The sequence below is a fragment of the Cricetulus griseus genome, chromosome 7 (genome assembly GCF_003668045.3).
Source record: "Cricetulus griseus strain 17A/GY chromosome 7, alternate assembly CriGri-PICRH-1.0, whole genome shotgun sequence".
Classification (NCBI taxonomy): Eukaryota; Metazoa; Chordata; class Mammalia; order Rodentia; family Cricetidae; genus Cricetulus; species Cricetulus griseus.
In genome coordinates this window covers 116333839-116348617 of record NC_048600.1, presented here as the reverse complement: position 1 = coordinate 116348617, position 14779 = coordinate 116333839, and the positions used below count along the sequence as shown (strand labels likewise).

The window sequence follows — 14779 nt, the reverse complement described above, 5'->3', positions numbered from 1 at the left end:
AAAATTTTTGTGTGGAAAAGATTATCTTGAAGGTCTGCCACCTCAGCAAGCCCATATATATAAGCTCATATTGGTGGTTTGTTTGTTTGTTCTTTGAGAAAAGGTCTTACCATGGAGCCCTGGTTGGCCTGGAACTCTCAGATCTCTACCTGCCTCTGCCTCCAGAGTGTAGGACAGTAGGTGTGAGCCTCCACATCCAGCTGTAATCCACTGTTACAGTCTTCCAGTGTTCTTCTCATGTGGTCTCATAACTGCTTGCATTGTTAGTGATGGGGAATTCACTAATTTGTAAGGAAGCATGATGAATCTGATCGTTAGTTCTGTCTGAAGCACTTGTACTGGTCTGAACTTTAGTTCTTAGGGTGATATGGAATTTTTTTCCCATTCCTTTCCCTCCACCCCCCAGTCTCTGTTTGCACGTATGTACACTTTGTGTACAGTACAGGCATATGGCTGTAACACAGTTCACATAGGGAAGTTAGATGACAACTTGAAGCGACAGTCCTCACCTTCCACCTTGATTGAGATGGGTCTCTTTCACCATTGAGTACACCAGGCCAGCTGGTCCTTAGTGTTGTGATAAATCTTTCAGGCAAAAGCCGCCTGAGCCCTACCGCCACGTGGGCGGTCACTGCCAGCTGCCTGAGTTCTGCCCGCCGAGTTAGGGCCCAAATTAATGCACAGAGACTTGTATTAGGTACAATGCTGCTTGGCCAGTGACTAGGATTTCTCATCTGTTAGCTCAGTCTTAATTATCTTAAATCTATGTATTTTATAAGACTTATAGAGGGTGCCTTCCGCTGGCACCCTCTCTTGCCGGTGGATCACATAGCGCCTCTGGAGGAAGTGAGAGAGGGAAAAGAGGGACACTTCCTGTTTGTCCTTGCTTAAATATGAGTCTCCTTTCTATGTCACTTCCTGCCTGGATCACCACTTCTCTACTACATTTCCCAGAATCCTCTTTGACTCCTAGTCCCGTCTAACTTGCTACCTCATTGGCCAAACAGTATTTTATTTATCATCAAGTAAGACAACACATACACAGAAGCACTTCCCCCATCACCTGTGCTTCAGGATTTTTTTTGTCTCTACTTCCCATTTCATTGTAGAAATGCTAAGATTACGAAGGTGTACACTGCTATTCCTGGCTTTGTGTGGGCTCTGAGCATCTGAACTCAGACCCTTACCCTCACACTTGCGGGGCGTGCACTTTACTCACTGAGAGACATCTCCCCAGTATCATATCATATCTCCCCCCCCCTTGTTTTAATTTTCTTTTTTTTTTCTTCGTGTCAAGGTCTCACTGCATAACCCTGGCTAGCTTGGTACTGGTTATGTAGCCCAGGATGGCCTCTCAAACTCCCAGGATCCTCCTTTTCAGCCTCTGGAGTTCTAGGATTTCATCAGTCTAAACATCTAAACACCTTGCTCCCGCCATTTCCTCTGGCCTTTATGTGTTTAAAAGTGGCATTGTCCCTCTAAGGTTCTAAGGGTTCTCATCTTCAAGCTAAAACTTCTTTCACTGATTTTTAATTTTATTTGTATGTGGTACAGATGATCCATTTCTTTCATGTAGCCTGAGACATTGATGTGAACTTTATTCCTTCTCATGTTTTAAAAGACAGTAGTTCAACCATCTGTCCTTTTCTGTATTTTTAGACAGAGTCTCAATCTTGTTGCCTTGGCTGGTCTGAAACTCACTATGTAAACCAAGCTGGCCTTGAACTCAGAGATCCACCTTCCTCTATCTCCCAAGTGCTGGCATTGAAGGTGAACAGCACTGCATCCAGCTAACCGTCCACCTTCTCCTAGATACTCAGTGCATGTTGCTTTTCCCTCTGTTGTTTTAGAACCCAGATGGCTCACTCTCCCAAGCAGCCATGATGCAGAGTGCCCTGGCCAAGGAAAGGCGGGAACTGAAGCAGGCCCAGAGGGAAGCTGAGATGGATTCTATACCCATGGGACTCAATAAACACTGGGTTGATCCTCTGCCTGATGGTAAGGCTCTGGAGTGTGGACCTTTTTTAAAAAATAAAATGGAGGCTTTGTATATATATAAAACAGTGTTGATACTGCAGACACAAAGTGAAAATTTAGGCTCAGTTTCCCTTTTACATTAGAGCCTATTCATAGATTTTTTTTTTTTTTAATTATTTTTAGTCAGTGGTGGTGGCACACACCTTTAATCCTAGCACGTGGGAGGCAGAGGCAGGCTGATCTGTGAGTTTGAGGTCAGCCTGGTCTACAGAACAAGTTCCAGGACAGCCAGGACTACACAGAGAAGCCCTGTATTGAGGGGGTGGGGGAAGAGTTCAAGGCCAACTTCAGCTATATTGGAACAGTCTGGGCTATATTAGATCCAATGCCAAAAACAACAGCAAAGAACAAAAAGATAGTCTTTTGTGTGTATTTAAATGTATGTATGAATGCCACATGCTTACAGGTGTCCTTGGGGGCCAGAAGGGGGCACCAGATCTCCTTACATGCAGTTGTAAGCCACCTAATATGGGTGCCAGGAACTGAACTTGGGTTGAGTTCCATCTTTCCAACCCCTGTTTTGTTTTTTGTATTTTAAATGTGTAGGAGTGTGGTGCCTGAATGTTATCTCTCTGCACCTTGTGTGTGCCTGGTGCCCATGGAGGTCAGAAGAGGACTTTGGATCCCCTGAGACGAGAGTTACAAATAATTGTGAACCGCCATATGGGTGCTAGGAATGTAACTTGAGTCTTCTGTAATAGCAGTCAGTGCCCTTAATCAGGGCTATTTCTCTAGCCCTGATTTTTTTGTTTGTTTGTTTGTTGTTTTGTTTTTTGAGACAGGGTTTCTCTGTGTAGCTTTGGAGCCTGTCCTGGAACTAGCTTTGTAGATCAGGCTTGCTTCGGACTCACAGAGATCCACCTGCCTCTGCCTCCTGAGTGCTGGGATCAAATGCCTAGCTTTTTTAAAGAAGGAGTTTAATTATGTAGTTCTGGCTGACTTTAAACTTACCATGTAGCTCAGGCTAGCCCTAAAAATTGCAACAATCCTGCTTTAACCTCCTTTGTACTGGAATTGCAGGTTTGAGCTGCCATGACTGGCTAGAACCTAATCTTTTATAGAGTATGTGGAGGCAAGGGAGTAGTAGCCTGTTTAACAGCTTTGCATTAGACAAGACTTTAGGAAGTCTGTGTGGATGGAATATTGTGATGTTCTGGGTGGCAAGGGATGAGGCAAGATTGGTAGGCTAGGACTTTGTAGATAGTTTTAGGTGTCGTGTGTGTGTGTGTGTGTGTGTGTGTGTGTGTGTGTTTGGGGGGGTCTTACTATGTGATCCTATCTCAAACTTACATATGTATTATTTAAAGATTTATTTTATTATTTTAAGTTATGTGTCTGTGTGTGTGTCTGTACCCACAGAGCTAGAGGTGCTGGACCTCCTAGTGCTGGTTATAGTAGTTGTGAGCCACCCAACTTGGGTGCTGTGGTCCTCTGGAGAGCAAATTAAGCAGTCTCTCCTGCCTGTGAGACTGAAGTGTATTTTTATGGATGTTTTTGCCATCAAATTTGTAACATTTTTGCAATTTTTAGAGTACCCAAAAATTGTCTTTATCTTGCTCATTATTTTGCTCCCAATTCAAGCTACAAATTTGGGGTTAACCTTGAAAACATTAAAATAGATGAAAACCCCCAAAACACCACACGCTGTATGAACGCCAGCCCGAGAGAGCAGACTAGTGGTGTCAAGGGAGGGGAATCTTTGGGAGTGCTGAAAATGCTGTAAAGTTAGGTGGTGATGGCCACACAGCCTTGGGTGTATTAGAAGGCCTGAGCTGACACTTGGGAAGAATGGCATGTAGCTCGAGGCCAGCACTCAGCCTGTTTTCCTTTCCAGCGGAGGGCAGGCAGATTGCTGCCAACATGAGGGGCATTGGGATGATGCCCAACGACATTCCAGAGTGGAAGAAGCATGCTTTTGGGGGCAACAAAGCTTCTTACGGGAAGAAGACCCAGATGTCAATCCTTGAGCAGAGGGAGAGCCTGCCTATCTACAAACTGAAGGAACAGCTGGTGCAGGTAGGATGGGGTGCAGTGTTTTCTAAGTGGGCTGTGTGTTGGGGTGCTGGAGCTCATATCCAATCAAGAACTGTTCTGCTAAGCTACAGCCCCAGGCTCCTATTTGTGTTTGTGTTTGTGTGTGTGTGTTTGTGTGTGTGTTTGTGTGTGTGTGTTTGTGTGTGTGTGTGTGTGTGTGTGTGTGCGCGCGCGCGCACATATGTATGATGTAGGAGCCGTGCTCATGCCTCAAGGCATGCGTGGGGGTTAGAGGACATTTTGTGGGTTGGATTTCTCCCACCTTTATTTGGGTTCAAACTCAAGCTTGTGTCAAAGAACCAAGTTGTGTTAAGCACCAAGCCATTTCACAGGCTCCTTATTTTATTTTTTTAGGTGTGGCTTCATTCTAGCTAACACAGGCTGACCAGAAACCCACTCTATGTCCCAGGCTAGCCTCGAACTGATGGCAGTCCATCCTTTTACCTCAGACTTCCCAATTTTGTGATGACAGATGTAAACTACCACACCTGCCTTTAAAAAATTTTTTTCAAAGATGGAGTCTCGTGTATTTTCCATCTGGCCTCAAGCTTTCTGAGGATGATCCCGAACTACTGGTATTCCTGCCCTAGCTCTGGAGCTATGGGTGTGTACCACCACATAGTACTAGGGATCAAGCTGGTGAACAGACTACTAACTGAGCTCCATCTGCCACCCCTCCCCAGCCCTTCCTTTGGGCTTTTGAGACATTGTTTCATACCATATTCCAGGCTGACCTCAAATCTACTGTGTAGCCTAGGTTGGCCTCAAACTCACAAAAATTCCTACTTACTGCTGGGTGTTTTGCCTGCCTGTATGTCTGTACACCATGTGCATTCCTGTTGCCTGCAGAAGTGAGAAGAGGACACTGGGACTACTGAGGTGCCAATGCTGAGCCATCTCTCCAGCCCCTATGGCAAATTTTAATAGCTGTTTATATTGTGTTCCTTCCAGGCTGTGCATGACAATCAGATACTAATTGTAATTGGAGAGACAGGATCTGGGAAGACAACACAGATCACCCAGTACCTGGCAGAGGCAGGCTACACTTCGAGGGGCAAGATTGGTTGTACCCAGCCCAGAAGAGTGGCAGCCATGTCGGTGGCCAAAAGAGTATCAGAGGAGTTTGGTTGTTGTCTTGGTCAAGAGGTAAGTGGTTGGAGAAGCTGATGAATTCCAGAAGAAAAATAGAAAGGCCCAGATACCTTATCTATAAAATGAGAATATTACTACCTTTTTAGATTTCTCCCAAAGGAGAGAGGTTTTCCTTTTTTTAAGTTAGTCTTTTCTTTTTTTTTTAAGATTTACTTATTTTCTGTATATGAATGCTCTATCTGCATGTACTCCTTTTTGCCAGGAGCAAGCATCAATCCCACTACAGATGCTTGTAAGCCACCACGTGAGTGCTGGGAATTGAACTCTGGACCTGTGGAAGAGCAGTCAGTGTTCTTAACCGCTGAGCCATCTCTCCAGCCCCGAGAGAGGTTTACATTGTCATCAAGTTATTCAGGGTCAAGTCCAGGGCAAGACAGACTTTACTAGAGGAAATCACTCTGATCTTGGTTAATTTCTGCTCTACTAGGAGTGTGAGGGCCAGTCTGGTGATTTCCTAAAGGGACCCATGTATTAGGTTGTCTTCTTGTGTCCTGCGGTAGGTAGGCTACACCATTCGATTTGAGGATTGCACCAGCCCAGAAACAGTCATCAAGTATATGACCGATGGCATGCTGCTGAGAGAGTGCCTGATTGACCCTGACCTCACCCAGTACGCTATCATCATGTTGGACGAGGCTCACGAGAGGACCATTCACACGGATGTGCTCTTCGGATTGTTAAAGAAGGTGAGTGGGAAACACGCTGTCTGGGAATACAATTTGAGTACCCCGTGACACTTTGCATAGTCTGTTTTAGTAAGCCACCTTACACTTCCCTTCAGACAGTTCAAAAACGACAAGACATGAAGCTGATTGTCACCTCAGCCACCTTGGATGCGGTGAAGTTTTCTCAGTACTTCTATGAAGCTCCCATCTTCACCATCCCTGGTCGGACCTATCCAGTGGAAATACTGTACACAAAGGAGCCCGAGACAGACTATTTGGACGCCAGCCTGATCACTGTTATGCAGATCCATTTAACAGAGCCACCAGGTGAGGGGAGTGGAAGGCTTTTGTCTTAGGCCAAAAATCCTACTGGGTGTATTTTTGGCTAGTCTTGTAAGAAACACATTTTAAATATTGTTCTCTTTGTAAGTCTCAGGCATGCATATTTGGAATAAAATATTATTCCAAATTAAAATAGTGATATAATAGTTTAAAAAAGTGATATAAGGTTTAAATGCACTTAATTAAATGTAGACAGATGATAACCTCTTGGTTTATTTTTGTGATTTTTTTTTCTTTTTAGTTTTTCGAGACAGGGTTTCTCTATGTAGCTTTGGAGGCTATCCTGGAACTAGCTCTGTAGACCAGGCTGGCTTCAAACTCACAGAGATCTGCCTGCCTCTGCCTCCCGAGTGCTGGGATTAAAGGCGGGTGCCTTATATGTAAATGGAAAATATATGTTTTCCGTTTACGTGTGTGTGTGTGTGTGTGTGTGTGTGTGTGTGTGTGTGTATATATATATATATATATATATATATATATATATATATATACATACATACATAGTAATGCTGTTAGTGTTGCTGTATCCTTTTACACACAAGCAGTCTGGTGGTTTGTACCTGTGGTTCCAACTACCAAGAGGCTAAAGCAAGAGGATTGAAGTTTAGGACCAGCCTGGAACATGATTCAACTCTATTTCACAGTAAAACAGATCCAAGCCTGGTTGCAGGCTTGTAATCCCAGCTAGTTAGCTAGGCAGATAGATCTCAAGTTCAAGGCATGCCTGGACAACTTGTCTCAAAACTTTTCAAAAGTGAAAAGAGAGCTGGTGATGTGGCTCAGTGAGGACATGCACAAGACTCTAAATTTGCCGGGTGTTGGTGGCGTAAGCCTTTAATCCCAGCACTCGGGAGGCAGAGGCAGGTGGATCTCTGTGAGTTCGAGACCAGCCTGGTCTACAAGAGCTAGTTCCAGGACAGTGTCTAAAGCCATAGGGAAACCTTGTCTCTAAAAAACAAAAAAAAAAGAAAGACTCTAAATTTTACCTCTCATACCACAAAAGAAACAACAAAACACCCCCGACCCCCACAGAGACAGAGGAAATAATGCCTCATTCTCTTCATAGGTGATATCTTGGTTTTCTTGACTGGTCAGGAAGAAATTGATACTGCTTGTGAGATCCTGTATGAAAGAATGAAATCTCTGGGACCTGATGTCCCGGAGTTAATCATCCTCCCAGTGTACTCTGCCCTACCCAGTGAGATGCAGACCCGAATCTTTGACCCAGCTCCTCCTGGCAGCAGAAAGGTAACATGGGCTTAAATGAGGTTGTCTCATATACCCTGAAGTCCTGTGGGGTGTCCAGCCTCCCCAGTGATGGAATTACAAGCACATGCCACCATGCCTACCATTTTTATATGGGTTGTGGGTATTAAACTCAGGTCTTCAGACTTTTGAGACTGAGTACTTTACCAGTTGAGCTATCCCCTTGCCTTAATTCATCATTTTTAAATAAAATAATTGATTTTACAGCTGGACATGGTGGCATGTGCACATCATGACACGTGTTCAGGTCAGAGGACAGTTTTCAGGAATCAATTCTATCCTTCCACCATCATTCAGGTCATCAGGCTTGGTGGCAAGTGTCTACCCACTGAGCCATCCTGCTAGACCTTGCATAAATTTTATTTTGTATATTGTTCACTATAGGCATTAGGTTATTTCCACTTTGGGATATACCATGAGTGCTTCTACTGTGAACATTTGTTTACCAGTTTCCTGGGATGTGTGCTTCTCTGAGTGTAGTCCCAGCAGTGGATAGGAGGGCGCACAGTCGTTCAGGAGACAGAGGGGGTGAAGGGTGAGGGAAAAATAACTTCCCTGCTTCTAACTTGCACAGCTGCGTGGAACACGGTTCTAACATGGGAGCAGGTTTGGGAGGGGCAGATGTTGAGTTCTTCCTCTGTCCTGTTTCTGTTGGTTGGATTGTTTTTTTTTTTTTTTCTTTTTTTCAGCTACTTCTTTTTTATGTTGATTGGTGTTTTGCCTGCACATATGTTTGTGTAAGGGTATCAGAAGCTCTGGAATTGGTGTTAGCCACCATGTGGTTGCTGGGAATTGAACTCAGGTTCTCTGGAAGAGCAGCCAGTGCTCTTAACCTCTGAGCCATCTCTGCAGCCCCCAAGGTTAGATCGTTTCTAAGCAGGGCTTTTGGCTGTGTGGCAGGTAAATGCCTTCCAGGGCCAGTAAGATACTGGTATGATGTGAGACATTTTGGCGCCTCCTAGCAATGTTTTTTCTAAGCAGTTGCATTTTATGAGCTGAACCTCTGGGTGGAAAGCCAAGCTGAGAGTCATAATCTTCTAGATCAGACACTGCTGCACACACACACACACACTGTGAAATTCCTCTGTCGCCTTGTGGCTCATTTTATGGTGAGGAGAAAAGATGCAACCCTCCTCTTGTTCTACATATATGAACAGCCCATTCGTAGTCCAGATGTCCCTGTGAGAGAAAGAAAAATCTCATTTTGCAGTGGCACATGTGATGCCAGGAAATCTGTACTTTCCCAGGGAGCTAGGAAATTAAAATTATAGTAATCATCCGCTCTAGACAATGAGATGCACAGCTATTTATACCAAATGAGGTTGGCTCTGAGCAGCCTTAGCTGTTTCCTGCTTTACACCTCTGAGGCACCACCTACTTCCAAAGGAACCCTTCAGATGAAGGCTCCTTCCCCTCTGAACACTGGAGACCTGAGCCAGGGTTAAATGTCAAGTGTCTAGAGGGAGATAGCAGCAGATCCCGGCAACATGTGAGACCTGTTTCAGCTCAGCTCACTCTGGCTCTGTCTGTCTCATCTGTAGGTCGTGATTGCCACCAACATCGCAGAGACATCACTGACCATCGACGGCATCTACTATGTAGTTGACCCTGGATTTGTGAAACAGAAAGTTTACAATTCTAAAACAGGGATTGACCAGCTTGTGGTGACACCTATCTCTCAGGTTGGCTGCATCTATCATAAGCTTTTTTCTAAATCCTGGTGAGGGTCTTTCTGGGATTGGTTATGGTTCTGGAGGGGTCCCTCCCTTCTTTCTTTCCTTTCCTGTTTGTTTCAAGACAGGGCCTTGCCAGGATCTCTGTAAGTTCTAGACTAGCCTGGTCTACATAGTGAGTTTCAAGAGAGACCTTGTTTTGAAAATCAAAAAAATAAAAATTAAAAAAGACAGGATCTTACTGTATAGTTTAAGCTGGCCTTAGATGTGGGACCCTCTTGCTTCTGTCTCCTTAAGGGATTATAGGCATATGGCACCATACTTAGCTTGATTCTGTATTTTAAACCTTACTGTCTTCAAAGGTTAACTTAGTGTGGGATAAAGGAAGGCTTCATAGGATGTTTGCTATCCACTGTGTGTGTGTGTGGTGTGTGTGTGTGTGTGTGTGTGTGTGTGTGTGTGTGTGTGTGTTTTATAGGATTAAATTTAGGTCCTGTGTACATTAGGCAAGCACTCTACTACTGAGCTATATATATCCCTAGCCCTGTATTTATAATCTTTAGAGTGAGATTTCAAAATTAAATTGCCCCATAAACTCTAAATTTTTGTTTTGTCTTTTAAAGATTGTCTTACGTGTGTTAGGTATTTTTTTTTTTATTTGTATGTGTGCATGCACTATGGAGGCCAGAAGAAGGCTTCAGATCCGTGGAGCTGGAGTTACATAAGGTCATGAGTTGCCAATGTGGGAACACTGGTCCCCTGCAGAAGCAGTGTGTGCTCTTCACCATTGAGCTATCTCCAGCCCCCAAGAACAGACACACACACCACACTCACGATTTGTTTGGTCTGTTCTGTTTTGTTTTGGAGACAAGGTCTCAGTAAGCCTTGGCTGGCCTGGAACTTGCTGTGTAGATCAGGCTGGTCTTGAACTCATAGAGATCTGCCTGCCTCTGCCCTCACCCCAGTGCTGAGATTAAAGATGTGTGCAAGTGGTTATTTTGAAAATATTTAGCAGCAGATAGCTGAGATAGTAGTAGTTCATGAGATAATTATCTGTCTCTCTGATAATTATGAAATAATCTCTTACCTAAAGTATATTTAAAAAATGAATTACCTGGTCACCTTTTTTCGAGGGAAGTTTAGTGACAGCTTATGTAAAATTTGAAAGTTCAGCTCTTTAAGTTCAGTTCTGCTTCTAGGAACACGTTGGAGAGTTAGACATGACTGAGTACCTATTGAAAAAACAAAAATGGCTGTTCTTGGAAGGACGGCTCCTAGATCAGCCAGAAGGGGAAGCAGTTTAATCCAATATAGGATAACCAGCCATAGAATATTGTGTGGAATTAACTGCTGGTGTGTGTTTATATTTAATGTTGTAAACATGTCACTATGGCATATTGAAGGAATCGAGCTACAAAGTATGATGAATGCAACAATCTGATTTTTGTTTAAAAAATACATGTTGTGCCTTTCTAGGCTGAGCATATGGCTGTGCCCCACACTGGAAGCCTGGAGGCAGAATGTTAGCTAGGGCTTTTTGGTGGGTGCTGCTGTGCTGCTGATTGCTCTGTTTGGTGGATGATGGGAATGTTTTGCTTTAGACATTTAAAAATATTGTGTTCATCTTTTATAGCAGGCATGCATTAACTTTTATTGTTTATAAATCCACAAAGCTGTTTTCATTCTGATAGTTCAGTAGTAATAATGACTAACACTTACAGAGTGCTTATCAAGTACCAGGCACTGGCCTAAGTATTTTACCTGCACCAACTCAGAACATTCTCACACCAGTCCCAAGCAGTAGACGGTATTGTCATTTCACAGGCAGGAGGTTAGGGCACAGAGGGAGTAAAGGACTTGCCTGTTATCACATAGCTGCTAGAGGCAGGATTTGGATCTAGAAAGCCTGGGTACAGGACACATGCTCTGTATAGCTTCTTAGGGCAATGTCTCTCTCTCTCTTGATGACCAGATAATTGGCTCCATGTAACTTTCCTGATTTGGAGAGGCAGTCTCCACAGTGTGCTGCCTGGATTTGTATGGCTCCTGTCCTTTGATGCTCCCCCCACCCCCCATAGGGTTTCTGTGTAGTCCTGGCTGTCCTGGAACTCACTGTGTAGAATAGTCTGGCCTTGAACTCACAGAGATCTGCCTGCCTCTGTCTCCAGAGTGCTGGGATTAAAGGTATGTGCCACTCCGGCCAGCCATTTTTTTTTCTAAGGGTTTGATTTTGTTCACTGTTAACTACTAGACATTCTACATTGGATATTTATTAAAGTCTTAAAATAAAAGTCATATAGTGCTGGAGAGACGGCTCAGCAGTTAAGATGTTTACTTTTCTTAGAGGACTTGGGTTCTGTTCGCAGCACCTGTGAAGTGGTTTATGATTCCCTATAACTCCTTCTTATGGCCTCTGGGGGCTCCTGTGCACGTAGCACACATAAACTCGTGTGTGTGCCTCCATATCCATGGAAAAGCAATCCAGCCGGGCGGTGGTGGTGCACACCTTTAATCCCAGCACTTGGGGAGTTCAAGGCCAGCCTGGTCTCCAGATTGAGTGGCAGGATAGGCTCCAAAGCTACACAGAGAAACCCTGTCTTGAAAAAAAAAAAAAAAGAAAGAAAGAAAAAAGAAAAGAAATACGCCAGGAGGTGGTGACACATGTCTTTAATCCTAGCACTCAGGAGTCAAAAGCAGGTGGATCTCTGTGAGTCAAGGCCAGCCTAACCTACAGAAAGAGTTCCAAGACAGCCAGGGCTACCCACAGAGAAACATTGTCTCAAACATAACAAAAAAACAAACAGAAAGAAGGAAAGAAATAGAAATCATACATAAACTACCCATAGACTAAACCACTGACAAGTTGTTAAGGTGTTTTTCTCCAGCCATTTCATCCTACTATTTTATACATGCTCATCAAACACCTCATAGGCTAGACAAGGTAGTTCATGCCTATCATCAAGGCCAAGGTAGGAGGATCTCTGTGAGTTCCAGGCCAGCCTAGACTGCATATCGAGTTCCCGAACAGCCAGGGCTTGATGGCATACACCTTTAATACCGTTAATCCTAGCACTCTTCATTTCAGGCAGCCAGGGCTACGTAATGAGACTCGTCGGGGGCGGTGGGGGCAGGGGGGGAAGGAAGGGAGGAAACAACGCCAACAATTAATAAAATTACTATCATATTAGTTGTTACTTGCACTTTTTGTCTGATAAGTTGTAACCGTTTTTGTCATCAAACACTGCAAAGCCAATTTTAAAATGGCTGAAAAGTCATTGGTGTTGTCTATGTAATTTTAGTTTGCTTCCAGTTGGGGTCCTAACTGTGGGGCAGGTGTTTTATTGTCTGGTCACCTGCCTTTGTATGTGCTTCCCTGGTACAAACTTCTAGAAACACTGAGAATTGGTAAAATCCTCCGTAGTGTTGGAAATGGTCCTAAACTGCTGACTCCAGGAAGCTTGCCCCATTGCGGTGGTGGGTCTTTCTTTCCAAAGCTTCTCTCTTTCCCTAGCCCTCATGCTTAAAATCTAGATGAAAATATCTTTGTTAAACCCTAACACTGCTTCATAAAAAGCAAACAGAAAACATTTGCCAGGCCCCTCCCCAGCGAATTTCCTGGATAGAGCTGCTAAGCCATGTTTTACAGCTGGTGCTCTGTGTGCTCACCCTCTAGGCTCAGGCAAAGCAGAGAGCTGGCAGAGCTGGGCGAACCGGCCCAGGGAAGTGTTACAGGCTGTACACTGAACGTGCCTACCGAGATGAAATGCTGACCACCAATGTGCCGGAAATCCAGAGAACCAACCTGGCCAGTACAGTGCTGTCTCTCAAGGTAAGAACCTCCACCCCACAGCCCTCTCTTTTCCTTAGGTCACCTCACGGAACGATCCCTTTGAATGAGATGCAGTTATTTGCAGTGTCTGTGGTAACAGCTCCCTTTGCAGGTCTGGGCTGAAATTGCAGTCCCCTGTGAGTGCAGTTTGTTTCTTACTGTAATAACCAGCAGGATGTTTGCTTGTACTAGGTTTTAGTTATGAGACATTTTTAAAAAAGAAATTAAACAATATAATCAGTGCCAAACTACAGACATACTTAACCCTAACCATTTTAGCTTTCAGATCCAAATATATTCTTTCTTTGCAGTGTGTGTGTGTGTGTGTGTGTGTGTGTGTGTGTGTGTGTGTCTGTCTGTCTGTCTGTGTGTCTGTGTCTGTGTCTTTGAGACAGGTCTTACTATATATTGGCCTGGAACTTGCTATATAAACTAGGTTTGGCCTTGAACCCAAAGAACTCCACTTACCACTACCCCCAAGTTCTGAGATTAAAGGCATGTTCTACTACATTGGATGAATTCTGGCTTTTAAATCTTTGTTTTTTAATGTTTATTTTCATTATTTTTAATTTTGTGCATGTGTGTGCACATGTGTGCATATGGGTATGTGACTGAGTGCAAATGCTCTCAGAAGGGAGACCAGAGGCATCAGAACCCCTCTGGAGGGATTACTGATGGCTGTCAACCTGACATGGGTGTTGAGAATTGAACTTGGGTCCTCTGGAAGAATAGCAAAGCTGCTGAGCCATCTCTCCAGCCTTGAATTCTGTTTATAAAAGGGGAAAAGATGTACTGGTTTCTGAAACTTTGCAAGGGGAGGCTGTCCAGGTCCCAGCTGTCCTGCAGGGCTTGCTTTTTAGTCAGAATTCTGCTCTTCCTCTCGCAGTCCCCCACGAGGATCGTCAGTCTCTTTTGGCAGGAGAAGCCACATGAGTCACAGCTCATGGCCTGTCCCCTGACACCAATGCTGCCCTGGAGCCCTGGCACTTCACCAGTGCAGAGTGCGCTCTTGTCATTTATTATTCATTCCATGTAAGAGAGGCTAAAACAGAGCTTCAGAGAAAAGCCCACCATGGTCCCCAGAGGGCCAGCAGGGAGATCTCTGTGCTCCAGACTTCTGCTTTGTCCGTGTGACTTTGGGCAAGTTTATCTGCTCATCCCTCTGTTGTGTGATTTTGTCCTAAAGGGGTAACAGTTAATGGTGTTTGTTAGAGAGACAGGTGCAGTGATGAGAGTGAAGGCACGTGGCACAGTGATTGCTGACGTAACTCTTCGTGGTTATTATTCACACAATACCTGCTGTGCTTATGATTAGACACTTGATGAGAAGAAGTAGAAGGCAGATCACCCTTCATACAGACTTGAATAGAGCATCATTCAGTCACTTCTTTACCAGATTAGCTGACGAGTGTGTTAGCTCCTGTTTTGTGCCATGCACATGTGTCATACTGTGTTTGTGAACATAGTTCCCATACATGGAACTCTTGAGCAGGAGCCATGTTGGCACTGTCTATATGTCCCAGCCACCTACTGTGGTATGAAGCACTCCACAGATGTACAGAAGACAGGACAGCGATGCTATACTCTCTTTTATTATTGTAAAATATGCATAACATAACATGTACAGCTTGCTTTAAGCTTTTTTGTCTTTCTGCCTTTCTCTTCTTCCTCCTCTTCCTCTTATTTCTACTCTTCCTTCTTCTTCCTCTTCATCCTCTTCTTCTTGTTTGTTGTTTTTCGAGAATGGGCTTCACTGTGTAGTCCTGCGTGTCCTGGAACTC

General features: G+C 44.2%; 1 protein-coding gene across 1 annotated transcript in view; it reads left to right on the top strand.

Annotated features, from left to right (window-relative positions):
* LOC103158905 (ATP-dependent RNA helicase DHX8) overlaps window positions 1-14779 on the top strand; it is a 38338-nt gene that overhangs the window by 14404 nt on the left and 9155 nt on the right. Inside the window, exons 11-18 of the mRNA XM_027427924.1 lie at window positions 1851-1998; window positions 3872-4053; window positions 5023-5217; window positions 5724-5909; window positions 6005-6215; window positions 7297-7478; window positions 9038-9178; window positions 12843-12998. Of these exons, the coding sequence (XP_027283725.1) occupies window positions 1851-1998; window positions 3872-4053; window positions 5023-5217; window positions 5724-5909; window positions 6005-6215; window positions 7297-7478; window positions 9038-9178; window positions 12843-12998 (1401 nt within the window). The remainder of the gene's footprint in view (window positions 1-1850; window positions 1999-3871; window positions 4054-5022; window positions 5218-5723; window positions 5910-6004; window positions 6216-7296; window positions 7479-9037; window positions 9179-12842; window positions 12999-14779) is intronic.